Raw genomic sequence first — 27,642 nt, 5'->3', positions numbered from 1 at the left:
GCTAAATTGCATTTTTGCTGCATTTGTCAGTTATGTTGCACTATTAACATGAAAAAAAGATACACTCAGACACAAACATAGAATCCCTCCATATTCAAGGGAAACCATCAAAATCTCTCCTGTCCTCGTTTCATGGTGTTCCATAGATAAGATTCCTGATATTCAGCTGTAGCTCTATCTAAGTAAATAAATCCTAAAAGTAAATTTTTACTGACTTTGCTGATTGCATTAAGACATTGCATCATTTGCATTTCAACCGTACAAGACTTCTTCTATTGTTCCCAGCTCTTTTCACAAGTGGGATTTTTCTGGTGAAAGACATAGAATCAGGGTTACTCCCCTTTGATTGCATCAGCTTGTGTTGGGCTTTTTTTGTCAAAATGCTACACATAACTTGAATCTTAATGCTGAGTAGGAGTATTTTAACATTTCATTTCATTATGCATTACTAATCCAGTTACCTACTTCTTAATAATTAATCCTAGAGTTGCTCATATTCATTTTTAAACTCAGCTGTGGTCAAAAAAGACCCAGTCCTGTTGGGATTGGAATCAAACAAGATTTTGCTTTTCCATTCAATGGCAGCAGAGTCAAGCCTTCCTTTTTTGTCACTCTCCACTGTTGCTGCCTTTTTTTAATTCATGGCTCTTGTTTCTTCATGGCTTCAGTTCTTAAGGAAATTTATGGAATAGCAGTCCCGATACCAAGACCTATGGCACTCCCTGCTATTAATCTTATCCTGTAATAAGAATCGGCTGTTTATTTATTCCCTTTGTTTTATGTCTCAACAATTTTTTTTTACTCTGACCGAACTTTGCTTCTCACCCATGGTTACTAAGTTTCCTTAATAGCCTCTTGTGATGAACAAAATGCCACCTCTATAAATCTTTCTGTCTCAATTCATCCACCGTTTCAGTAGATCTGACCTTGAGAAGTTGTACTTGAGCTTTGAGGGCCTCCAGATATTTAACTTCTCTCATGTACAAATTGTGGCCATGTTCCAGGCAGCTGGGTATTTGTAGCCAGTGGAATGAAGCAGTATCCTCTCCTCACCTGACAACCCGCTGAGCTCCTACCTTCCTTCCTTTCCTCTAACTTCACCTGCTTTCAGTCTGCTGGTGTTTCGTTCTTTAAAAAAAGACCAAATGCTGTACAAATGTTGATTTAAAGGGTACTGGTAAATGCATCTGGGGCAAAATGCTGGCCCAATTTTTGCTTACATCTGGGTGTACATAGTTAGAAATAATTTCTTTTTCTGGGGGAAATTGCTGCTTTGTTCTGCTCTCTTTGTACACCTGCAAATCTACAAGGTCAGCTTTTTATATATTTGCTGGGGATTTTACCTTATTTATGTTTTGACTTATGAACTGTGATTGAATAGTAGAAAGATCACTTCCTTTCTTGTGCTGGACTCTTTGGGAATCACATTGCTGATGTGATACGGATGAATTTTAAGTATCCACCAAAAATCCAAGTAATAAAAAACAAGTTTATGTTTTTATCAGTGTTGATAATTAAAGCCTTTATGAGCAGGCACGCTATATATATGCTTTTAAACTTGCTGTTGCCCTTAATACTTTTAAACATTACAAGATAATTGCCCTCTGTTTGAACAAATTATTTGTAACCAATTTGAAATCAAGAGAGAAGTAACCCCGGTGTATTTAATGTTTGACTTCCACTGTGTTTCTGTAATATTGAAAAATGATACCAAACTTTATGGGGGGAAAAAAAGAAAGCTGCCTTTTATGTTTCAGTCTTCACACAGCAGATTTTAGTCATCATACCTTTTTTTCTTTCCCAGAGCTCCTAGCATAGTTTTGGCAGCATTGAATGGTGATGTCACATGCTGCTGTAACCTACATTGCAGTAGCTCCTCATGCCTCCAAATTGGGAAGAGGGAGGTTCTGATTCCTAAACTTTCTTCAGTTCTTCTAATATTTATGCCAAGGAGCGGAGAGGGGAGAGAAAGGGGAAAGCCATCTTTGTGGTTTTACATCAGTTCCATAACTGTAAGCTCTGTTCTCCAGGCTTAATGCCTGAACGGAAGTGCTTTGCATTCTAATGCACACTCTTCTGAGGTGGAATGTGCAATGTGAGAGGAGGGGCTACAAGAAATGCTCTTTATCTTGGAAACCTTGGGAAAATACTTTTTAAATTCTTAGATTATGTGGGGGGAAAAAAACCCAAACCAAACATTTGATCAGAAAAATTCTTTATTGTTCACTTCCAGTTTGGAGTATGGATGGTTGGATTGCTGCAGTCCCTTGAACTCGGACACAATTTGTTAGCAGAGGGACACTGTGAGTCTCAGACCTCACAGTGTCACATGGTTTTGCAGGAGTAGGATCTTGTCATGGTTCACAATTTCACTTATTCTGCAAGGAGCCTAGTAGGTGTAAAGGGCACCGTTATGAGGTCAAAAAATTAGTCATCAGCTAGAACATCATCTTGAATTAAGAGTCTTACAGTGATGAGTTATTGTACATATTTTCATCTTGTAAGCTGCAAGTCACTATAAATTGCAGTTCTCTTTATAATTTTTCTGTAATATTGTCTTTACAATATTCTAAGTGGGTTTGAATTATTGGTCTCGTGGTCAACTCCACTTTTTAAAGTTGCCATCCCTCTACTTAATAGGTATGCTGACTCTGCTTAGTTCTAAGTTATTTACATAACTTCTAAGTAAAACTTTCATAGTAGGAATGATTATGGTAATGCCGTACTTAAGTACAGAGCATGCATTTAATATTTTTTTTCTCTTTTGATGGTTCTTTTTTTGTGAAGTTGTCTGGAGGAGGGAAAATTGTGACAGGTCTGTCTCATTTATTGTGAAGTATTTCCAAATGTTTAATGTTGTTCATCAATTAATATTTATCAGATAGTGTAGGTTAATGAAATGTATTCAAGGGCAGGAAAATAACATTAATATTTTTATTCAGTCTCTTTATTTGCTGTACATAGTACATATCCTTATATGTTATGAAGTTAAAAGTTCTAATAAGAAATGATAAGACTGGAAGTAATTTCAATTGAGTTAACAAAGGGAATAGAGTGAAAATCATTTTAAACTGGTTCACGCCAGCAATTCTTCGTGCACTATTAACTGCTAAGATCTAGTCACAAAACATTATTCTGAGGAGAAAAGGTTTAGTGAACCCTAGAAATTGGGTTTGATTTATGCCAGAAAATCTGCCTTTTCACTGCTTGAGATTTCTATAGAAGGAAGCCACAGCCTTTTACGAATGGTTTCTAAGGTTACATATTATAGCAGAGCATCTGAAACCAATTTGGTTGTTAATGAGAAATAGTTCTCACAGCGGTGGGAAAGTGTGGAGTGAAAGAAAAGGCTTCAAGATTTGGCAGTCTGTCTGTAAAGGCATTTAAATAAATGTGTGCTGCTGCTCTGCTTATGAAATTTCTACATGCATTACACTTTCATAATTGCCTTTCAAATGTATAGGTTGCTTTCCAGAGTTGTCCTTCCCTGTAAATTTAATTAAGAAGTACTTCATGATTAAAAGATTTGTATACAATAGCTGAATAATTTAACTAGCTGGCACTTTCCAGTGGAAGGCTCTTTACTCCCACAGAAAAAATATTTGCATTTTTTGGGCGATAGTGTATTTTTGCTGCCAGAAATACATTAGTGAGTTGGTGCCATATCAGAGCCGTAGCATCCCGCTGATCATAGATGCTACTTGCAGGCTTTCTGAGCTCGTTGTGAGACACATTCTGAGAAATTGCTTTTATACCTCCTTTTCTAAAGTTTTGACTATAAACAATAGGTCAGTGATCAGAGAGGTACCATCATTTTACAGTAGTTTATCTGAGTATCTTTTATGTTCAGACCCTTTTTGGGATGGAGAGAACAGAGTGCTTCTGTCAGCAATGACTCATTAACATTTCTTCCTTCCTCTCGGGAAGACCAAAAACTAGCACTTCATTTCCCTTTCCCCGGATACATAATAAACATGCAATGGTTCACTCCTACCCTTTTGCATTGCAGCAAGGCTGTATTTCTCCATTCTGTTCCTTGGTGCCTGTGTAGAGGTGTCCCAACAGAGTTGCAAAATTTAAAATTATGCTTGTCTACTTTTTTCCCTTGTGTTATTGATTCTATGACCTTATTTTAACAATCACACAGGAGAAAAACAGTCCCAGAGTGACCTCTTCGCACTAAGCAATGGATCGTATTTAGCAATAAAAAAAAAAAATAAAAAGTGAAGCGCCAGCAAAATAAAACAAATCTATTAAAAAAAAAGTAATATTAAAAAAAAATAATTTACAGAGGCGGGATAAACTTCATAAACGTACAATCTTTAGACCCTAGGTAGGCCAGTTCTGTTAATAATGTTTTATTAGCATAGTGGTGTTATTTACGAACATTAAAATTCCACATCCATACAGTACAGCTGTAGTGCCATAAAATGCATGTAAATGCACCAAAGACCTCTATCAGGAATTCTCTGGTGAATCTTCTTATATCAGTATGTTGTTACCATATGGAAGTACCTGCCTTACTACAGTGGTGGCAGGACTGTCCTCACTGTCCTTTGAGGTCTGCAGAAGTAAATTCATGCCCATACTTCAACTACTGTAGCTCATGTTATACCATGTTTGAACACAACAACTTCTATGGGCATCTGTTTTTTGGAGTTATAGCACTGCACTGGCATTTTTGTGGTGTAGCTTCACAAAATACAATTGTTCCTGCAACTTTAATAGAGATTTGATGGCTGTAGGTGACTGAGTATTAGATAAACCTGGGTGCTGCTTTTGTTATGACCAAAGCATTGGTTATAGAATAGAAGTCTGCTCAGTGCCTTTCAGTTAGTGTTGACGTTGTCCTGCCAGTTCTTCTAGAAGGCTATAATCTCTGTAGGTTCCATTCTTGCAAGGGCAGCTGCTCCATTGTAAATACATTACATGCCACTCTTAGACTCCGAGTGAAACGTGCAAGCTATTTTGTAAAAGTGCCTGTGACTAAATTTGGATCCTGTAACTGAAAATAGCGTGTAGTCGCCTTATGAAATTGTAGCCTATAATAGCTTCATAACAAACTTGATTTTGTTTGATTTCACCTGCTGCAGAGGAAAGCCCTCCACTCTATAAAAGAGAAGAGGATGCTACAAATACTTTGTCATGTGCTACTAAAAGGGTTTTTCAAAGTAACTGACCCTGCTAAGTGAAAATGGTGCCAAAATACACAGTAAAAACACTTGTGTTCTGAAGCTGTGGTTATAGAAAGTCAGTGTGACATTATCTGGCTGTCTGAGAGCAGCTCCAGGGATGGTGTTCGGGGACATAATGCAAAGAAAGGCTCCAGGAGACAAGTTCATGGAGAAGATCTTCTGATCTTTTGGTTCCTGGCTTGAACATAGCTGTGATTTTTTAAATTTTATGTATTTTATTTTATTTTATTTTATTTTATATAAAAACACTGAATATATCAAATTATTTAACTGTTGCTGCCAAAGGGGGAACTTTTCTTGCCTCATCCCTTGCTTTGAAATTTAGTGATTTTTCCCCTCTGGCAAGTTATTGAGGCTCATGAATATTTCTAAAACTATACACTTTTTTGGCCGTTTAACACTCTGAATCAGCTTGTCAGAGGTTTGTATGACTGGTGGTGGAGGAGGAGAGATGGTAAGCAAGGACAGTGAATAAGAATTGCCTGTCCTTGAACCACTCCATAGAAGAGGCATGTGGTTTTGTGAACAGATTAGCAGTAAACCTTGAAATGTGTTATGCATTCATTTGCTGGATGTATAGGCAACATTTTATGTTTTATTATCAAATTTCCTCATGAGGTAATTAGTGAAATCAAACTGTATTGATACCAAAACCTTTAATGTGTCTTTTAAGATGCGTTATATGGCCATAATGTTGAAACAATAGAAATAAAACTAATAGAACAAAGTATTTCAAGCCTACTGTGGTATACAATACTATATGTACATGAGTTTGTAAGCTTTAATAAAAAGGTGTTTGAGATTCTGCTTTTGAGCATTCTTTTCTTAAGTGATTACTTGGAGGTCAAAAAATCTGCAAAGGAATGGGCATTTTTGTAGGTGTTTTGTTTGTCAACTGTTTTAATTTGGTACGGAGTACTGATATCAGAAGATAATTAATCTGTTACGTGATCTTTAACTATCCTGGCTGCAGTTTCACTAACAGGGACTCTAATAATCTAAGTGATTCTATTGATTTCAAGTATCCAAAGATGCACATATTGCAGAAGATTTTTATATATTCAGATAAATAATACTTTCACATTTCACAAAGAACTTGAAGACACACTCCTTCACAAAGGGCAAGAGAAAATGGGGAGAGAAAGTAGGTCCTGATTCTCTTTTGAAAAGCTGTTGGTACTTTGGATCTCTGTCTGTAGTTCTACTGCTTCCGCAAAGGAGGACAGAAAGTTTAATCAGGCTGAGTCTCAGCTGAGATGGTGCATAAAGTTGGGGGGAGGGGGGACAGCACTTTGATTTCTTAGTTGTTTTACATTTTGGTGTTCTGGAGGGGGAGGATGTTGTTGATTTTGTCTTTTACAGGGTTGGGGGAAGGGTGCTCAGTTTTTTTTGTGGTTTTTTTTTCTTCTTTTTCTCCTGTGGCAAATGCGTTTTGAACAGGATTCTGCCTTCCTAATGATCTTTGGAACTTGTTATGGATTGCCAGAGCATGTTTCTCATCCCAGTTTTGATAGCAGTGCTCTTCAGGATAGCAAGGAAGTGATTAGTAATCATGACAAAAAGAATAACATAGCTAATAGAGTCTACTTTTAAATGGATTTGTATCCTTTGACCTGTCTGTGTTTCCACTGCAATATCCTAGTGCCTCTCAACCACCAGTTTTCACGGAATCTATAGGAATGTAATTATCTCAGACATCTTCAGATCTGTCAAATTTGCAGTAGTTCAGTCAGTGCTTTCCCCCTAGAAAAACAAGTTAAAATGCCAGCTAAAAATAGGGAGCTTTCACAGACTTTATATTTTACTTCATTTATTATGAGGAATTCCTATTTTTATTGGAGAATTCTAGAATAAAAATAATTAAATATAAGGGGAGGAATGGGTGCTAGTTCGTAGTAGTTTTAAATGCAGGGTTGGATTTTTCCTTTAAATATACATGAATAGTGCAAACTACATCTCTGCAAACAAAGAATGATCCCAAACATTTAAGAATATTAATGTGTTCAAACGATGTTATATCTGGATTTAAAATGTAAAAAACACAGAAAATTAAGTCACTCCACCTTCTCTTGTCCCCTTCTGCAACTGAGTCTTGACATAGTTAATCACAGGAGTAAATCCAAGAAAACTGTGATTTCTAAAGGCTAGAACCTGTTATGTTAGTAGCATAATTAACTTAGAAACCTGTTGTTCGTTATTAAGTTGGCTTGCAAAGTGGTAATAGAAAGTAATTGTTAAGCTTTCTTTTTAATTATTATTTAGTACATCAGGGCCGTTATAGTTCATTTTTAGGCATAGAAATTGAGATAATTACCTCCAGACTGATCTTGATCTCTTTATTTTCTGTGGAACAAGTGTGTGTGCCGTCACTGAATGGGGAGCAATAACAAAATTGTTCTGAATTTTCCTTCTTTCCCAATCTCCCTCTAACTTAAAAGGGTTAAATTAAAAAAAAAAAAAAGTTTTTTGTCCTAAGTGTTCCTACTGAAATCCATTATGCATGAAAAGAGTCCAGTCCATTTGCAAGACCTCTAAATGAACTCCATTCATTCTTTCCGCAGAAATGTCCATTCAGCCAGAAACAGACACAATAGTTGCAACCTTTTTTGGCACCAATACCAGATTATTAAAAGTGAGAGATTGTTATGAAAAAGTGTAGTAGTTTTTCTATGCTAGTTATATGATTATTTAATAAAATTCCTCTAGAATCAATAATATAATAATTGCATATATATTCTTTGCCTATAGTTGCAATGTAGTAGCATTGAGTTTGTCTAAAATTCTTCAACGTGCATGGAGATTTTGAAATAACTATTTTGCAAATGTAAGTTCTAGGGACAGCTATTCTTGAAGACTTGTAAATTAAGTCAGTTCTTAGTCATCGTTAGTGGCTATGGTGAAAAAAGTTTTTTAAAACTTTTTTCTTTTAAAACAATGTAAGCTTTGTTTACATTTGGAAGGTAAAATATGATACGTGTGTCAAAATTTTAGTATATAACATTATCATTTTGTCCCAGTGTGATCAGCAGGATGTCATGATCCTCAGATGTACGTGTGTGATATCACACCACATGCTGTCTTCTTTTAAATGACTTGAAGTGTTGAGCAAGATTACAGAGGTATCATTGGCTTCCTTCTAAGTTTAGGAATGAACAAAAGTGATAAGCATTTAGGAGAACTTGGCTTCTTGTTTCTGCGCGCATTGCTATGAAGGGCGTGAGAAAGTCATGCAGACTCCCGCGAGCGTTCTATCTCCAGTTCAGGTGTGGGAGGTTCTAAGGATGAGTCTAAGGTAACTGTGTGTGTTTTCACTTGTTTACTTTTTCTGGCAGCCTGGGTGGCCCTATACACCTGTTAATTTCGTAACATTTTGATAGTGTTTGATGTAGACATAAATATTACCATTGGAGAGAAAGAGAAAGCTAACAGTAGATACAAAGTTCACTTTATTTTTTTCTTCTTTGACCTGGAGCCCCTTCTTTATTTAGATTCGGCAGCGGCTGGAGACCCCACTGCTGTCACCAGTGAGGACTGCGCAGGGCCCCTCTGCAGTTAGCAGTTTGCATGCTAATTATTGTTAGTAGCACTAAGGCCTTTAACCACTTAAGTCATCGTCTTTGGAGGTGGCTTTGTAGCTGACTGGAACTGACTGAGCATTTCCTCCAACAAACTGTAGCAAATACTGTTTGAGGGAAGTATGTAAGTGATGGGGAATGGGTGAGGGGCTCATAGCAGGAAAAACAACTAACAGGAAAGGGTAAGTAGAAACATCATCCTCCTTGCTCTCAACCGGTTCTTTATCTGACAGTCCTCCTGCTGGTGGCTTTTCCTGTAGAGTCTCCTCCTCCTTCCGCCCCCTTGACATGCAAAATACACATCCCTTGAATACCTACACAATGAGAGCTACAGTACTTTGTTACTAAAATTCCCTGTATGCCCACTCTTGTGTAGGATTCCATTGTTGCAGTTACTGCTGAGCTTGACATTATGTGAACTGCACCTGCGGTAGAGCGTGGTCCGGGGTTGTGCAGTGCAGTAATAGCTTGAAGCTACCAGGAGTTCAACAGAGTAAGGGTTTCAGGATATGCTTTCTGTGAAGTAAAATGCTTTTTAAGTTATATTTTATTTCTTTTTGTTAATATTTCATCTGTAAATGTTGTGCTCCTATATGAAAATCAAGTGTGATACACTAATTTTGCAGGAAGTATGCATTTTCTCTGTGATGGTCTTCAGCCTGACATCTGAGATCACTTCTATACGGTTATGCTGTCAGTATTTAATTTCAGTGGAGTTATTTCTGATCAGAGTCAACATTCTAGCACTTCAAGTATTTCTCCGGCCTAGAGATCTGCCAGTTCTCATTTCTTTACTACTAGGAAATGAAAATTGAATAAGATGATTCTGTGACAATATACAAAAAAAGGAAAACAAAAATTGAAAAAAAAAAAAAGTAAAATGTCCCTCATAATTCACTGCTGACAATTCACTGCTGATTTTGTTTGTTTAGGCACTTCCCATCAAGGTGGTTGTTCTCACGATGCTGTGGTCTACGCACTACAAGAATGTGGCATTCGTCATATTGACACCGCAAAAAGATACGGCTGTGAATCTCTCCTCCAAAAAGCCATCAAAGAGAGTGGTGTGAAGCAAAAGGACCTCTGGATAACTACCAAACTGTGGCATAGTGATTATGGCTATGAAAACAAGAAGAAAGCCTGGTTGGAGTCTTGTGAAAGACTTGGTGTTGAATATCTTGGTATGGATCTTTACTTATAGCTCATTTATTATGTTTGCCAAGATGTATGAATTCCTGAAAAAAGCCATGTAGTACAGAGAGATCACAGAAACCAAATTCTGCTTTATTTGCACATTTGTAGAGCTCTTGTTCTGTTTGGTTTTTTGGAAGTTCAGAGACATATAATTGAGAGCACTGACTTGTTCTTTGTTACAAATGTTTGAAAGCAAATCAAGGTATGTTTTCTAAAGGTATATTTCATTGTGAAATTTGTTTGAAGAACTACTACATGAGTTTTATGTATTTTGCTAAAAACACCTGAAACCTATAGAAAAAGGATTCATAAACTTTGTAATGATTTATTGGGAATAGGGCAACAAGGATGCCTAAATTTCTTCTGTGGTCTGTTAAATCATAAGGAATGTGAGTCCTTTCCAGAACTAATTTTGCAGGTCTAGTAAGTTTTAAAAATTTTGGATAACTGCCTTTGGTTTGGTTTGTCTGATGCAGTATATTGGGCAAAACATTAACAGTAGCTACAAGGCTTCAGAAGATGAAGTTTTACTAACACTGAATTAGACTTAAGCACTTTTAAACTTACCCTGATCATAAACTTCTTGTAGTCAGATGTGATATTGTTACTCTCTTGTTTAGCTGGCAAGGAGCTGCAATAATGATGCCAATTAATTCTGTGCAACAGGTCATAGGAGAGGAGGTACTTGATAAAAATAGACATGATATTTCTTTAAAATGCTTTTGCTTCTTCTTCCCTAGCTGGAGAAAAGAAAAGAAAGTGGAGGTAGAGGAATATGAATTTAAGTAATAATCTAAAATAATGACACTGGTGGAGATACTGTTCACGGTGATAATTAAGGAACAATTGACCTAACCTTCAGACGTGTCAATGTCTTAAAAACTCTCATTTTTCTTCTTTTTTCTCATCCTGTCCCTCCATTACCAGTAAATAAACTTTAATGAGGAAGTGAACAACCTCTGTGAAGTACAGATTTTGCAGAATTAAAGGCATATAATTATTGGCAGCTGTGTGCTGTTCATATTGGCTTTTTGCTTGGGTGCTTTGCAAAATGAAGAGGAAAAAACTGCGTCTGTTATAGACTGAGTTATTTGTCTGCACATCTTTGGCTCCATTCTTTCTGGAAATGTACCCCTTAACTTCCTGCAGAGGTAAAGAATAATGCAAAATGAATTGAAATCTCCTTTTGTCTGACCCATGCAAGTATAGGTCACTGGAAGGAGACTTTCATAAACAACATTTCAAGCTCTGACTTTCTCCTCTAAATTAAGAAATAACATGTTTCCTCCTTTCTGCTTTGTGCTTGTTATGTTTTGTGTTTGCTTTCTTTTTTCTCTGCTTGCTGTGGCACTGGTGCTGAATGTCGATGAGAGGAAAACTTGACTCATTTCCAGGAAATAATTTTCAGTGGTTCCTTATAATACTGTAATTTGCATTTATTTTCTCAGGTACTAGACTGATTAAAGTAGGTGCCATACAAATACTCAGTTTACATACTGTTGCTAAGCAGAAATATATGAAACTTGTTAAGAAGTGTCTGAGAGCAAGAAATGCACGATTATTGTCACCATGTGAGTGAATCCTTGGACTGGCATAAATGGAACTTCAGTTTGTTAGATATAGTCAGCTCTGAGACTTCTTTTGCTCATATCACTGAGACAAATTAGGGAGTATTACAACTGCCTGTGCGATTTGCCTCCATGCCAGGACTTGCCTTCCCTCCTTCCTCACCTTTCTTCCACTGATGTGGAGATGTCTGAAAAATTTATAAAGCTCTTTCTGAACTACCGCTTAATCTGACATAGTGACCTAAATCAATGCTGGCTTCAGCTTGCTTTAACTTGATCATTTTGATGGCTGAGGAAATCCATCACATGGAGTTCACTGTTCTGTCGGTGGGGGTGGTGACCTCTGCAAGCAGGATGGGATGGCAAGTGGAGTTATGTTTTTGGCTGCTTGAGTTTAATCTCTGTTCGAACAACTCCACAGACAATTTTTGTTAAACACAGTATATCTGCACTCGTGTGAAAGAGATAAGGTTGAGTTCTACGTTTAGTGTGAATTATGCTGGTGAAGTAGACCCTTAGAGGAGGTACAGTACATGGTGTGTTTCATGGGAATAATAGAAAGCATCATGCTTTAGGGAGTCCTCTGCCTCCTGTCTGAAAGCACACAGCTGGAAAGTGCTATTGGAAGGGGTTTTAAGCAAAAAGTGGTAATATCTTGGAATATGAACTTTTCAAGTGTTCCAAGAATTCTTAAAGTACAGGTTTTTTTATGGAAATTTTGAGGATTATCACAAACCTAATATGAATGCAGGTGATTAATTTGAACATATGGTTATAAGCTTGTAAGAACTAAGATATCCCACCTCTGTTTTCATTCATACCTGCATTTTATGTCCCTTTTCTGCTGGCCAGTCTATAGCTTGGAGAGGACATGAAACAATGACTGGAAAAGAGCTGGTAATAACAGGGCAATCTGTATCCCAGCTTTTTTAGGAAAGTAAATTCTTTAGTTACTAGCATGCATTAAAGCTGGCAGTTTTTCTTTGAAATAGGAATGTGAAGTAAAGGTGCATGAAATGTGCCTAAATGAGAATTTCTCCAATTTCACTATATGATATTAACCAAATACATGGTGGTTTGCAGAATTTCTGTGAAAATATGTGGTTCATGTAGAAAACTGAAGGATCCTAAATAATCTAAGTGCATCCTGATTCTGTGAAGTTAGACCTTTAAGTTGGAGGCAATGTTAGTTTTTCAGAAAACTGCAAAAACAAGAAGCTGTAGGTGCCCTGGCAGCTAAATGTGCACCTAAGCTCTGTGCTCTAAGGAGAGTCCTGTTCATTTCCTTGAGGATCCTTATGGGCTACACAGTCCATCCATGCAGACTGAATTGGAAGGTTGGGAAATAATCTAATGGGAATGGACAGATCTGTGCATTAGCAGTATATAGAATGCCAGCTATTGAAAAAGCTGAAAGCAGATGCAACTTTTTAAGAGAAAAAAGTGTTCCATGTAAAATACTGTTATGAAACATTTTCTATAAACACTTTTTGGGCAAATGGTATTAGACGAGCAGTGTTCCAGGAGTTTCAGTTGAATCTGTAGATTATATATCCACAAGAAACTAGAAATTAGTACTATTTGTGGGCAGTGGTTATAACAGATATCCTGTTCCTTGCATTTTCTAAATGTGGTCCTCAACTAGCAGTTACAGTAAACTAGTATGAAATGGCAGTAAATCTTACAGGTTTGGCAGTAGCAGAATACATTCCTTGGGATTTGGATCAAACCTCCCAAGTAACTTCTTGAATGTGATTTGCGGGTTACTGAATTCATAAACAATTATATTTTCCTTTTGACTGTTCTGTGTGTCCCGTTTGGGCAAATTTAACTTATTGCAAATCCCCAGCTGGAGCTGGACAGATGTTCTATCAGCTCACTGAGTGAAATAGATGAATCACATGAATAACAATAATAAACCCAGTTCAGATCATGTATGAATTCAGAATACTTTGGAGGTTACTTCACATTGATCCTTGTTTCGGTAGAATAAAAAACAACAACCACAAAAGGCTGGACAGCAGAGAAAAATACATTGTGTATGTACTAAGTCCAGTGACAACTGAGAAAAGCAGGCAAAATACAATCATTACTTTAAGATAACTGTGCCAAATGTTGAAAAGAATATACTTTTGCTTTTAGGTTTGATATGGGCCAGAGCTTGTTCCTCAAAACAAGGTTTGTTATAGTGAGTTTTGACTTGTTTTTAATATTGTATTAGGAATTTGAATAGAGTTGCAAACTTTTATTTCCATGACAATGTGCTGTTGGCTTTTAAATGTGTTAAGATCTCCCTGTACTTTTGACTTAAGAGGAGCTGTGTTGGTTGTAGGGGCTAAGAAGTAATAAGCCACTCTATTTTAAATGTCTATACGAAAGAAGTTCACATGTTAATTTTAGTTTCCCTGAAGCACTGCGTTTTGACATTTGAATGAACTTCAGGCCCTCGCTTACCACTGCACCACTCCAGATTGATTGCTTGTAAAGGATGCTGTAAAAAGCTAGTAAATACAAAATTTGATTGTGAATGTTTGGGGTTGTTTTTTCTTCTTTCTCAAGTGCATCTTGATAGTTTATTATTTTGAGTTAAGATTGGTTTTTTAAAAATATATAATTGTAAGGTATCTTAAAGTGTTGATTACTCTGTCCCACGCTACCAGACACAACCACATCATTCTAAGCAGATAAAAATGTGGTCTGTTGGTGAAAACCTCCAGTGATAAAGTTAACATATTTCTTGATTCATCGAACTGTAAGTTATTTTGATAAATAATTTGAAACTAATTTCTTGCCTCCTAAATGAAAATAAGAGTGTTTGTGTTCATGTGATCCCCCAGGAGGGGTAATGTTTTAAGCAAAAGAACTTGTGTGGGTGTAGGTGTGAATGTGTGTACAGCTGAAGATTGAATCACAGACGTGGTTTGTGAGGCTCTTACTGTTCTTACTGGCCTACACGTATTATGGAAAATTTTCTAGCAGGTGCAGTAGAAGTAAGCAGATCCTTATTTAAAATCACTTAGTTTATTTAAGTAAAGTGGCAGCTCCATTGCTCATTGCGACGTACATTCTATTCCTTCTGCTTCTGGCTCTGCTGAGGCAGTTTGTGCGTGGCTGCAGAAGGACCATTCTACTCTTTATCTTGGAGATAAGGAACCCTTGCCCCTCATCTTTCACAAACACTTCTTGCAATCTGGAGGGCGGCCCTTTGTGATCCAGTAGATGCTTTCTAGCCCTAAATGTGTACATTTATAACTGTGAAGTAATTTTTATTTCAACAAAAAAACCTAAATGAAAATAGACATAATGGGATGATATGGACATCACATACCTGATAACATCATCTTTCTGAAACACAGGACGAACAGCTAATCATGATTGCATTGAAGAGATCTCAGACACTAATACAGGGGAGGGTGATGTACTGCATTTTTCAAATATCCAAGACCAGAGATCTTTCAGTTACCAAATCTGTTAAAAGTCATTCTTCTGAGGGTGCTTCAATTTCTTGGGCTGAGTACAAAGCACCTTTGTATGTGGAAATCCATGGTGTAGCTATTTCTGTGAACATTTATGAACTGTAATGTCTAACTAAATAGTTAGGCTTTTGGAAAAGTAGCTTTCTGTGAAATTCTGCTTAAGTTCATGTTGTTGATTTTTTTTTTATTGGTGCTAAATGACATGTTTCTGCATAGTTAAGCAGTTCATATTAGGCTGAATTGGAGAACGTAGCAAGCGGCAATTAAAGATATGTAATGCTTCCGTTATTACTTGAGGTAAATTACACCTGCTGATATATGACATATGCTTTATCCAAGCAAAAAAGTTTAAATTAAAACATGGCAGTCTTTATGCAGTAAGTGCTCCTGATGGCACGTGTAATTTTGAATCAAATGAACGCTTGATATTAGCAATTCTTAATACTGACCTTTGGGACTGCATCTAATATAAGTTGGTGGACGTTTTACAAGAGACTTTATTGGCAACAAAATTCAAGTACTGATTTTTGAACATAAGCTCACCAAATGCTTTAATCAATATCTCAATATTAGTTTTCACTTGTGTCACAGAAATTAGTATTTATTCCAGTACCATATATTGATATTCTTAATAAATGCAACTACTTTCTTTAGAGCAATTAGAGAAGAAGTAATTATTTGCAGATCAGTGATGAACAAGACTGCCTGTCTTGTTTTTTACCCTTTTTTAAACTGTGGTCATTGCAAATTAATATAGTTTTTATTTCTTGACTCTATATTTGAACTGTAAAAAAAATAATATTATAAAGCACAAAGACAGTGATGCACATCTCAGTCATGCATTTATTTCCTTTTCCTGTTTTTTGTAAGACTAATATGTGCAGCAAAGACCAGGACCTCTTTGACTGGGATGTGTGCAGTTGCCTATTTAATCTGCAGTTAGAGTTTAAGTAGAAATGTATTTTTTTTTTCAAACTGTCTCTTAAGTTTCTCTGTCAGAATGTCTAGCATTGACTACAAACTTACAATGGAGTTGTAGATCCTGTCATTTTTTAAATTTTGGCAGTCCGATTTGGAGCTTGGAGTCTAATACATGTAGACTTCTCATTTTTAATTTATGTTGGAAATGCTTCTTTTCTTCAGTAGGATAGACTTTTCTTGCACAAAAAAAAAACATTAAAAAATTGCTTTTCTAAGACAGACGGTTTCAGTAGCTACTGGGATCATTTCATCAGCAGTAAATTTTAATTGTTTGCAGTTATGCTAACGTTTCATAAAACATAGTGAAGCATAATTTTGTTCCCTTAAAATGCTTTTTAAAAATGCTCAAAATAAAATCACAAATGTTCTCACAAAATTATAGCAAAAAAAACTTGCATGAAAGAACATGCTGTAATTTTGAACAGAAATGCATAAATGGAAGCATTCCTTAGAAAAGAGAAAGAAACAGACCCGCTGCTGGGTATCTATAAAATATCTATAGACCTGACAAACATATTTATCTTCCATAAACTTGAAGACTTGTAGCACTTCAACAGCAGTTCAGTCTTAATTTCAGTGACCAAAATACCTTTGATTTAAATGGGGGTTGTTATGTGTTGAAAGTTAAAGTGCACATGTGACCATGAAATTCTGATTACACTGACCTCCACCTGTGGTGCATGTGCAACTTCTGCTGCCTTTGGTTGTTAATGGAATGTTGTAGATTTTGGTTATTAAAACTAATTAGATGTATGCAGTAATGATCATGGAGTACTAATTGTAACTATTTTGATGATTTGCTAGGGGCCATTATGAAGGGAAAATGATGTTTCACATGGTTTGATATGTATTTTTTTTTCTTTTGACACTTTACTGACCAGTCTGTTTCTGTTTCTTTTTTAGATCTTTATTTAATACACTGGCCTGGTGCAAATATACCAGGTAAAAGCAATCGAGAGGTCCGAGCTGAAACCTGGAGAGCAATGGAGGAGCTCTATGAGAAAGGTGATACAATAATGAAAACCTCTCTTGGCAGAAAGAATTATGGTGCTTTTTGGGGTTTAGGGAATTCACAGTGAGAGGTGTTAAAAAAACTTTATTTGAACTACATGCTCATATTTCAGTGGGATTTGAGTGTGTGAGTAATGTGAATCTCTGGAAATTGCAGTATTAGCATTTTGGTAAATTAAATAAGAGAACTTATTTAATTTAAATTGTCTTATAATAAAAATAAGAGAACTTACTTAATTAAGAGAACTTTTGCACTGATGGACTTCAAGGTCCAGAGGGATATGGGAAAGGTGAAGAGTATAGTCAGGACACTAAATTTCAGGAAAGCAGACTTCCAGCTCTTCAAGGAATTACTCGGTAGGACCCCTTGGGACATGATTCTCTGAGACAAGGGAGCGGAACAGAGCTGGAAAATATTTAAGGAAGCTTTCCATAAAGCACAAGAGTGCTCAGTCCCCGTATGTAGCAAATCAAGCAGGAAAGGGAAGAGACCGGCATGGCTGAGTCGAGACCTGCTGGTTAAAATGTAAGAAGAGGGAACTGCACAGGCAGTGCAAGCAGGGACAGGGAACCTGGGGCGTGTATAGAGATGCTGCCCAGTTGTGTAGGGAGGGGGTCAGGAAGGCCAAGCTGCAGCTGGAGCTGAACTTGGCAAGGGAAGTAAAGACTAACAAGAAAGGCTTCTATGGGTACATCAATCAAAAGAGGAAGGTCAAAGAGAATGTACCCCCACTGACGATAGAAAATGGGGATTATGTATCAACAGATGAGGAGAAGGCTGAGGTACTTAACAACTTTTTTTGCTTCAGTCTTCACCAATAACCACTTTTCTCACCCCTCCTGGGTCATGGGCCAGCAAGATGGTGACCAGGGGGGTAAACCCCCTCCCACAGTAGAGGAGCATCAGGTTCATGACCATCTGAGGAACTTGAACGTATATAAGTCTAGGGGACCTGATGAGACGCATCCCAGAGTCCTAAGGAAATGGGCAGATGTGGTTGCCAAGCCACTCTCCATGATATTTGAAAAGTCGTGGCAGTCAGGAGAGGTCCCTGGTGACTGGAAGAAGGGTAATGTTGTGCCTGTTTTTAGAAAGGGTAGAAAAGACAACCCTGAGAACTACCAACCTGTCAGCCTCACCTCTGTGCCTGGGAAGATCATGGAACAGATCCTCCTAGAAGCTATGCTAAAGCACATGGAGGACAGGGAGGTGGTTAATGGCAGCTCATATGGCTTCAGCAGGGGCAAATCCTGTATGACCAACTTAGTAGCTTTCTATGATGGGGTAACCGCAGCAGTGGACATGGGTAAACCAATGGATGTGATCTATCTAGACTTCTGTAAAGCCTTTGATACGGTCCCCCACAACGTTCTTCTGTCTAAATTGGAGACATATGGACTTGATGGGTGGATGGCACAGTGGATATGGTCATATTCAGAGAGTACTGGTCCATGGCTCAAAGTCCAGATGGAAATCCATGATGAGTGGTGTCCCACAGGGGTCTGTACTGGGACTGATGCTCTTTAGTATCTTTGTCAATGATACTGACAGCAAGATTGAGTGCACCCTTAGCAAGTCTGCAGATGACACCAAGCTGAGTTGTGCAGTTGTCACACCAGAAGGACAAGTTGAAGAGGAACCTGGACAGACTGGAGAAATGGGCCACTGAGAACCTCATAAGGTTCAACAAGTCCAAGTGTAAGGTCCTGCACCTGGGTCGGGGCAATCCCCATTTTCAGTACACGATGGGAGATGATGTGATTGAGAGCAGCCCTGCAGAGAAGGACTTGGGGGTGCTGGTCGATTAGAAGCTCAACATGAGCCGGCAATGTGCGCTCGCAGCCCAGAAGGCCAACTGTGTCCTGGGCTGCATCAAAAGAAGTGTGGCCAGCAGGGCAAGGGAAGTGATTCTGCCCCTCTAATCCTCTCTTGTAAGACCTCATCTGGAGTATTGTGTCCAGTTCTGGAATCCTCAGCATAAGAAGGATATGGAGCTGTTGGAACGGGTCCAGAGGAGAGCTACAAAGATGATTGGAGAGCTGGAGCACCTTTCCTATGAGGACAGGCTGAAAGAGTTTGACCTGTTCAGCCTAGAGAAGAGAAGGCTCACAGGAGATCTTGTAGCAACCTTCCAGTACCTGAAGGGGGCCTACAGGAAAGATGGAGAGAGGCTTGTAGTGATAGGATGAGGTGGAATGGGTATAAACTGGAAAGGGTCAGATTTAGACTAAACATTAGGAAGAATTTCTTCACCATGAGAGTGGTGAGACACTGGAACAAGTTGCCAAGGGAAGTTGTGGATGCCCCATCCCTGGAGGTGTTCAAGGCCAGGTTAGATAGGGCCTTGTGCAGCCTGATTTAGTGGGACGTCCCTGCCCATGGCAGGGGGGTTGGAACTAGATCTTTAAGGTCCCTTTCAACCTTAACTATTCTATGAACTTTGTGTTGCTTGTAAATAAGACATTGCCAAATTCTGCCTGTGAGATAAATGATGGTGTGCACACTTTCTTGAGGAAATCTACAGATGACATTGACGTGTACATGCCACTATAGAACATCTTTGTAGTAACCTCCTCTGTTTTAAGTATAAATCATGCCAATTTTCACTTCTTTTGGATTTTTTTTTAATTATATGCTGCCATGTTCTAATTTTTCATCTATTGCGGTATTTTATAGATCCGTTTGCGTTTTAGAAAAGGTCAATGAAACAAGTGTGTAAATGAGAACAAATACTTAACTATAGATTCTTTGGAACTAACTGCTGAAAAAAATATCAAAGGAGGGAGCTATTGTCTTAAGTCCTGATTACTGTCAATATTTGATTTTTGATACACTGCAAACTTTAGTTCATATTCATAGTAATAGGAAGAGTAGACTGCCACAATCAAAAATTATCATGTATATTCAAGAGGAGGATTTTGCTCCTGAAGTATGCAGTATGATTAGAAATAGAAGTTCCACAGATGGGTAGAACACTTCTATCTGCTAACCCAGAGTTACTGAAATAGTGATTGTAGCAGGAGGGTCATACAAAGGCAATTACAAGCTGTATGCTACTACCAGTTCTATCAGAGCAATAAATAAACCTGTTCTCTTCCACTTCAACCCTTCAGTTACTTTTGGTCTGCCTCTGGAAACACAGAAGTAAATTATCTTTGATACATCTTCTGTTCTTGCTTTTATATTAAGTATAAGGGAAGTTGCAACAAGTATTTTCTGCCATGCAGGAGATTACAACATTCAGTTTTTAAAGAAACACTACAGCGACATAGTATTTCAAAGCATAAATGGCTATTAAGTCCAAAGGTGGATTATTCAACAAGGTACTTCATCTTTCTATTGAAAAGTTTTTTCCTGATGGGTGTTGTGGTTTGAGTTAAATTAGAGTCACAAAACTTGCCTAGGTAACTTCATTTTCTGAAAGCTAACTGCATGTTTTTCAGACAGTTTCTCTCTAGAAGTGATAACATGGGGCACTGGTATGCAGAAAGGCCAATGCTTATATTTATTCCCGTAGTCACTGAAGCCATCCTTGAGTTGTGAAAAGAGGCCACACCTGCAGGGAGGGGTGGACAGGACAGGTAACCCTAAACTGACCACAGAGTATTCCATCCCATATACATCATACTTGGTCTAAAATTGAGAGATCACAAGGTTTTCTCTCTTCTGCTATGGCTGATGTCCAGTGAGGACCTTGTCTATCTAATTGCTCCTAATCCTGGATCTGTGCATTTCTGAATCAAGTTCTTGAGTAAGCTCCCTCGTAGCCACAGACCCATTCCCTCATGTGTGCTCTGCAGTATTTGTGGTGACTTATAATCCCCGAAGAGTGGGGTTTTCTGTCTTTTTCCTCTCATTTTCCTTTCCTCAGGTGTAGGGGAGGGAATTCAACTGCACAGTTTTAGCTGCTGAAATTGGCTGGGTTGGGGATATTAACTTAGATAAGTTAGTGCCTGTCATTTGTGCCCAGATATGCTTTCCTGATTTGCTGCAAACAGGTTGTATTTCCCCCTTCTATTACTACCCCTATTCTATTATCTTTATTCTACTTTTGCATGTGTTTTTGTGATCTTTCTTGTATTACACAACTCTTTATATCTTCCTAATGGGAAAGACTGTGAGTCTTCCAGTAAGACACTGTAAATAACATTATTGTCCTCATAGGCAGTGAAAAAATTACTTTCTTTTTTGTTCCTATGCTCGATACCTCTTTACAGACATGTCATGATATATTTATTTTTCTTGCAATTGCATTTCTTCAACTCTTTTGTCAATTTGCATATTGCTACTGTAATTCTTTTTCTGAACTTTTAAGTACTCTGTAGACTCATGACTCATTTAGCCGAGCATAAGTTTTTCAGCTCTGGTTGTCTCAATTATCTGAGTTTCAGTTAGGTCATCTACAGGGGAAAGAAAACCTACTAGTCTGGTTGAATAAAATGCCTCAGAACCTTAACCTCTATGTTTTTGCTTTAAGGAATACAGACCCTGAATGTCCTGACCATAGCCATGTGTAACTGAAATGATACACGAATGTTAACCACTCTGGAGATGGAAAGGCAATGATTCCTAAGGAAAATGTTAAATAATTTGTTTGCATGGTTAGCCACTAAACTGCCCACTGAAGATTAAAACACTTGCTGCATATCTTTATATGATTCGTTAAGTGTTATGTGAGCAGCATGTTAGCCATGGTATAAATTAAGTGTAAGATTTGGTAAAAATCCTTACTTGAGGAAAAAAATCATCTTCATTTATTGAGGGAAAAATAGTTTTATACTAAATGATTGAGTTCTTTGTCTTCTCTGAACTTGACATTGGTTCAGGTTGGCATTGGTTCCTGTTTGCAGCCCTCAACCCTCTTGTTGGTTTTTTTTTTTTTACTTTTAAGGAAATGTTTATGCTGGGGGGAAAAAAACTAGTAGAACCCAAAAGCTTTACATTTAAGGGTTGATCATTTAAACAAATAATTCTGCAGGCAATTCGTGAAGGAAATATTGAAATTATTTAACTTGCCAGAGGGTTTAGCAGCTACCTCTGTCCACACTGAAGACTTTCTGAAGTCTTCAGAAACAGTGCAAACACTGTTCTCTGTGGAAATGAAATGGTTTCTGTCATGGGACTGATACTGCATATCTATCTGCAAGAGACTTATGAGGTCATTTAAAGATCTCAATATTTTCTTAATTCTTTGGTCTGACTGAAGTAAATAAGATTTTCTTCAATCACTTCTCACAAGTTGTTTTAATGCATATATTTGAAAATCTCATTCTTTTAACTTCAATTTAAGTCCAGGTTAATATTTATTTTGCAAAATTCCACTTACGTGGGACAAGCAACATTTAAAATAATGTTTATTATTATTATTATTATTATTATTATTATTATTATTATTATTATTATTATTATTTATTGACCTAGGAGGAGATTAAATAAACTGTTAGCACTCAAGACTGTGAAAGTCCTTAATGCAGATTTTTAAGATTGTGTTAAGTTTCAGTTTGGCCACAATGGTCACAAGTTGACACAAGAATAATCATATAATAATCTTAAGGAAGGTTTAGAGTTGAGCTGTAACATCAGACTATTCTCGTAAACAGAAAGTAATAGATTCAGATGACAAGAGAGATGCTTTGCTGTCAACTGAAAAAAACCTACTGTGTCTTACCAATGTACTGGTTTAGTATCCCATCAGAAGTAATGCAAGGTGAACATTTTTCAGAAGAATCTCTTGCCCTGGTACAATTTGAACTGGAAACACGAACAATTTAAAATGAGAACCTGAACCTTATCTGTTGGAGCTCTGCGTATCCTCTCCAGTTGAAGTTTTGGGCTACACCCCTTGGATCCAGTGGGGTTTATATCTTTGGGTACTAAACAGAATCCAGTTACTGCTGCAAGGCTGGGGTCTCAGGAAATATTGAAAACCCTGAAAACCTTGAAAACCTTGAAAGAAGGTTTCATATTTTAGCACTTGCCTCTGTGCCTGATCTACTGTTCAACTGCTTAATGCAACTGAGTAGCTATCTCAAGATGTCATTTCAGGTTAAAAACAATTTCCCGGAATCCTGAGATGTTTTCTTGATTTTTTTTTTTTTTTTTTTTTTGTGAGGGATACTGTGATAGACATGACAGCATGCACAAAAACACTCATAGGGATTCTGAAGCCACTGTTGTCCTTTACTGTAACAGTATGACATAATACAAACCTACAGCAATTGTATCATTCCATAACACCAATCAAAACTTATAAATTGTATGTACATTTCCTAAGATCACACGGGAAGTATATTAGGGTGCTTATTACTGAATTCTGACACTGCTTATTCATGAGACATTCTTGTGCTGGTTAAGAAAGGATGCAGTGCAGAGATTTCTATTTTTGTCTTCCATAAGTCTTCAGACTCTGGCGTTTGTATTCGTTTAGGCCCTCCCTTGCTTCCAAAGGGAATTGTGCCATCTCGTATGGTTGCGCAGGGATTAGAATTCTGCACCTGATCTTGGTAGTCAGCCCAAGTGAACAGATGATTTAGTTTTTTAAAGAAAAAACTCCTGTGAAGCTGCAGCAATTCCCACTGATCAGTCCTTGCAGCTTCTTTATGTTGAGTACTAATGAATGGAGGAGAGAATTGTTATTTTCTTTGCTGTTTTTAGAATTGTATTGTGTACTTGACGGTGTAGGATAAAGGCACTACCTGAACTAAAAACTCCCATTCAAAAGAGCTGGGTGACTTCTGATAAGCCAAGCTGACAGCTCTTTATTCATACCAGGAAAGGTCTTATTTTTAAACTGATTTCTACTAGCTGCAGACATCATTACAGTATTTAGTATTTAGTTTTTCTTTTTTTTTTTTTTTTTTTTTTTTTTTTTATCTTCTATGACTTGTTAATCTCCTCCAGTTTGATTGGGTGACTCCATTTCTTTATGTGCATCTGTCTAAAGTTTGCAGGCAAAGTAAAGAAGTCTCTATCTGTACTTTAGTGCTGAGACAGAGAATTCTGAACATGTGTCTTTGTTCAACAGCCTGCATACATGTTTTCACTTAAAGAGTTGTGGGATAAACTTTTCCTAAGGGAAAAAGGAGAAAAAAAATCTTAATTTTGGTCAATGAGATGTTTGTGTGTAATAAATGGTTCTTTTTGTTGTAACAGCTGAAATCAACTAGGATTCTTGTAATATCAAGGCTATAGTTTGAGTTTTTGTGGTCTTATACATTGTCATTTTGTGGAATTACCCTCTCCAATACCTCAGGACAGAGGCCAGACTGCTTACAGAGCTCATTCCAAGATACGTACATTGAGTCAGATATTCCCTTGATAGCAGCAACATTCTTGTATAGGCATTTGTCTGCTGGCAGATGAAAGCGATGTGGCAAGCTACTTTGACATCATGAATAGTCATTATATATGCTCACTGGTAATTGGTCTGTTCCTAGCAAAATGACCCTTTCCGTATGCAGTGTCTTTAATGACCTTGATTTTGGCATTGTGGCTACCCATCATCTCAGCAACCTTTTCATACACACATGAACATGATTATTTGTCCCTCCATTTAAAAATGCTGGGAAGAATGAGGGCCTCCAGCCAGATTTTGCCTGAAGTTGGCAAGAGAAGTAATGTGGCGGTTGTTCTGGGTTCAGATCTCACTGAGGCTCAGTGCCATTTTACTAAGAGTAAAATTTTTACTCATCTTTGTATTGTAAGCAGTGCAGCTTATGCCTACGTGAACTACTCGTACTTGCATCTGAAATTCCCTCGTGTTAAGATATGATTTTCATAAACACAGAAAAATGCTCTTCAAAATAAATACAATTATTAGAATCATAGAATCATTAAGTTTGGAAAAGACTTGTAAGACCATAGAGTCCAACTCTCAGCCCAACACCACATGCCCACTAAACCATGACCCAAAGTGCCACGTCTACACGTTTCTTGAACACCTCTAGGGATGGTGACTCCACCACTTCCCTGGGCAGCCTGTTCCAATGCTTCAGCACTCTTCCAGTAAAGGAAGTTTTCCTAATAACCAATCTAAACCTCCCATATTCATTAATAATTTAGTTTAATAGTCTTCTTGAATGATTTGAAGAGAGTCCCATAAAGTAAAAGGAATTATCTAGTCCAGTAATTGAAGCCACATCACTATGATCTTGCAAAAAAAGTTATGTCTTCTCTAATGGAAAGTGAGAGAAGAAATCTAATCAACTTATACAATATTCTTGTCTTTTGCATCTTTTGGCATAGCCCAGTTCTATCATCATATTTTCTTCCTCTATTTCCTATCAGCTCTTAAAAGTTTGAGTGAGAGTTCAGTAAACCAAATACAGTTTTTGTGTAGGTGTTACAAGTTTCTAGTACTTCCTTTCCTAGATGACATACTCTGCCTTTACCCTACTGAAAAATTAAAAATTAAATCTAGGTTTATATTGTTAAATTATGAACACCTGGCAATTCAAACATTTGTGTTACAATTCCACAAAATGTTTTTCTTGAGTTTTTGTGTTGGTAGAAGTAATCTGTGAATGTGTGTGTATAAGATACACTAAAGTTTTTGTAAGTAAAAGCAAGTAACTAATTTTCCTAGCAGCACGTATTTTTCACATTGTCTATAGTGTTCTCTCTGTACAGATGGAGAGGTCTACTAGTGAAGAGAGTTCGTTGTTATCAGAAACACAGTTCAGAGAGGTGTTTTCATGGGTGGAAGGTGGTTGCAGTTGGTGAGGATGTTGGTTGCACCACACCCTGTTGATCAGATCAGATAGCAATTAAAGACGTCTGCAAAAAAAAAAAAAATGACTACACATATTTGTGTTAAGAAGACTTCATAATGAGCAGTATATTATGTAAGAATGAGGAATTGCCATAGAATAAGTCATTTTGATGCAGTTGTAAGAGTGGGAACAAATTAAACTTGCATAAATATCTACCCTAATTTGCTATGTTTTGCTCTTTTTTTTTTTTACCTTTAATGGGTAATTCTAAGTGTAAAAATAAGCCCTCAGACTTCTTTGTTTCATGATTTATTGCAGTATGTGGTTCATGCTTTTTCTACTAGCAAGTTGATCCTTTTTGTAAAAAATGTAGATAAATCTTTTTGCTTAGCTTACTTGAAGCTAATGCAGACATTTGTGTATCCATGTGAGAGTGCCTAGAGATCCCAGTGTGAACACAAGAAACCTTGGGAAGAAGGCAGTGCTGAAATACATTTCAAAGGAAATTTCTTGTCCGAAATAACATTGTGTTTCAACAATTAATGTACATGGTTTGGGGAAAAGGCATCATTTATCTGTTTTGCATATGTTGAATTAAAGCGCTATATTCTTAGTTATTGTAAAATCAGTGTTGCTTTATTGACAACAGTCGGTTTGCTGTTATTCATACCATTTGGGAATCATCATCCTCGCTGATACGAGAGTCCAAAACGTATCCCAGTTCAAGGAACTATGCCATCACCATTACGGGGCTATAGCAGGGAGGACAAATCATTTAGAATATAACTGTGTGTTCCCTGTAATAATTTTGAAGTGCTAGTTTTAAAGGTACCTATTCTAACGGCCTTTAAGCACCTAGCTGAGTTGCTGATAATTTTGATGATGTTTTCACAACATAGGATGTGGTGCAATATTGACTTAAGGTATAGTGGGATGGATTCTGTACCATGTTGCTTTTGCCCAGTTGTTTGTGAGCAGCTGCAGAATGGTCTAGATATAAAAATGTATTTTCAGCCATTTTTAAACCTGTGTTCTTTTCACAGTATGATTCTACATGCTTAAAACTTGACATAAGAGAAAATCTATTTGAGTACAAGGAAATTCATTCAGTTTTGAAAACAACCAAGCAGTCCTTTTGGTGGATTTTTTTTCATCTAATCTGGTTTGTAATGTCAACTCAAGAAAAAAATATGTCACCATAACTAAGACGGTGTTACATTGAAGTAGTGAGAATGAGCAGCCAAGATCAAAGAGACAGAATACGTTAAGCTCGTATTGCTGCATTATGCTGTTTAGTGGGCCATTTAACAGCTGTGTAAATTGCATGTTTATAATGAGTTCTCAGTTACAGAAGTGACAATTCGACTTCTACTCATGCCTCCACTCCTGTTGTCCTCACACTTTATCATGGTTCACAGGTGATCTGTAGAAGGAGTAATGATCATGGAATTGTAGTAGCAAGAAAGTAATTTTAAAGCAGATAAGCACCATACTGTAGTAATAAACAGGATGAAATTAAATTCTCTGGGGGAGGATGTATGATTTTTGTGTTTTCAGTTTTCCCAGTCTTCCTTTGGGACACTTAGCCTTTCGGTGTCTATGTTTTTTAGTCTGTGAAATGAGAACAAGTGTTATTTCATAGATTTAGAACCTGATTCCTTATTGGTTCTGTCTAAGAGTCATCTGCTTTATTTATCAAGGCTTTGGCTTATAGTCTGTATGTGGGACACACTCAGCCTGCAGCTTTCATTTAGCAAGCTTTGCTAAAATCAAATCTTGTGTGGTTTCTATGAGTAATACTTACAGAATGTTTTTTGTGTCTGTATCAGAGCAAGTGTGGACCTTTCCAACCTGTGTTACCTCCTTTAATAAAGATACAGTTATTGCAGTTGACCTCTTGTGAAAAGTGGATCCATTTGTGTTTTTATTC

At 37.3% G+C, this 27,642-nt stretch overlaps 1 protein-coding gene across 9 annotated transcripts in view; it reads left to right on the top strand.

Annotated features, from left to right (window-relative positions):
• S1PR1 (sphingosine-1-phosphate receptor 1) overlaps nucleotides 1-27,642 on the top strand; it is a 63,029-nt gene that overhangs the window by 5,380 nt on the left and 30,007 nt on the right. For 8 of the 9 annotated variants that reach the window (XM_054072903.1, XM_054072902.1, XM_054072900.1 and 5 more), the window contains exons 2-3: nucleotides 9,703-9,951; nucleotides 16,893-16,994. Coding sequence is in view for 5 of the 9 variants with exons in the window: in XM_054072904.1 (XP_053928879.1) it covers nucleotides 9,703-9,951; nucleotides 16,893-16,994 (351 nt within the window). In the remaining 4 variants the exon portion in view is untranslated. Of the gene's footprint in view, nucleotides 1-9,702; nucleotides 9,952-16,892; nucleotides 16,995-26,755; nucleotides 27,593-27,642 lie in introns of those variants that run through there. The other variant, XM_054072909.1, reaches the window with a different exon arrangement.

The sequence above is a fragment of the Cuculus canorus genome, chromosome 8 (assembly GCF_017976375.1).
Source record: "Cuculus canorus isolate bCucCan1 chromosome 8, bCucCan1.pri, whole genome shotgun sequence".
In the NCBI taxonomy this organism is placed as follows: Eukaryota; Metazoa; Chordata; class Aves; order Cuculiformes; family Cuculidae; genus Cuculus; species Cuculus canorus.
Note: the sequence above shows the minus strand (reverse complement) of the source record. Positions and strands in the feature narration are given on the sequence as shown.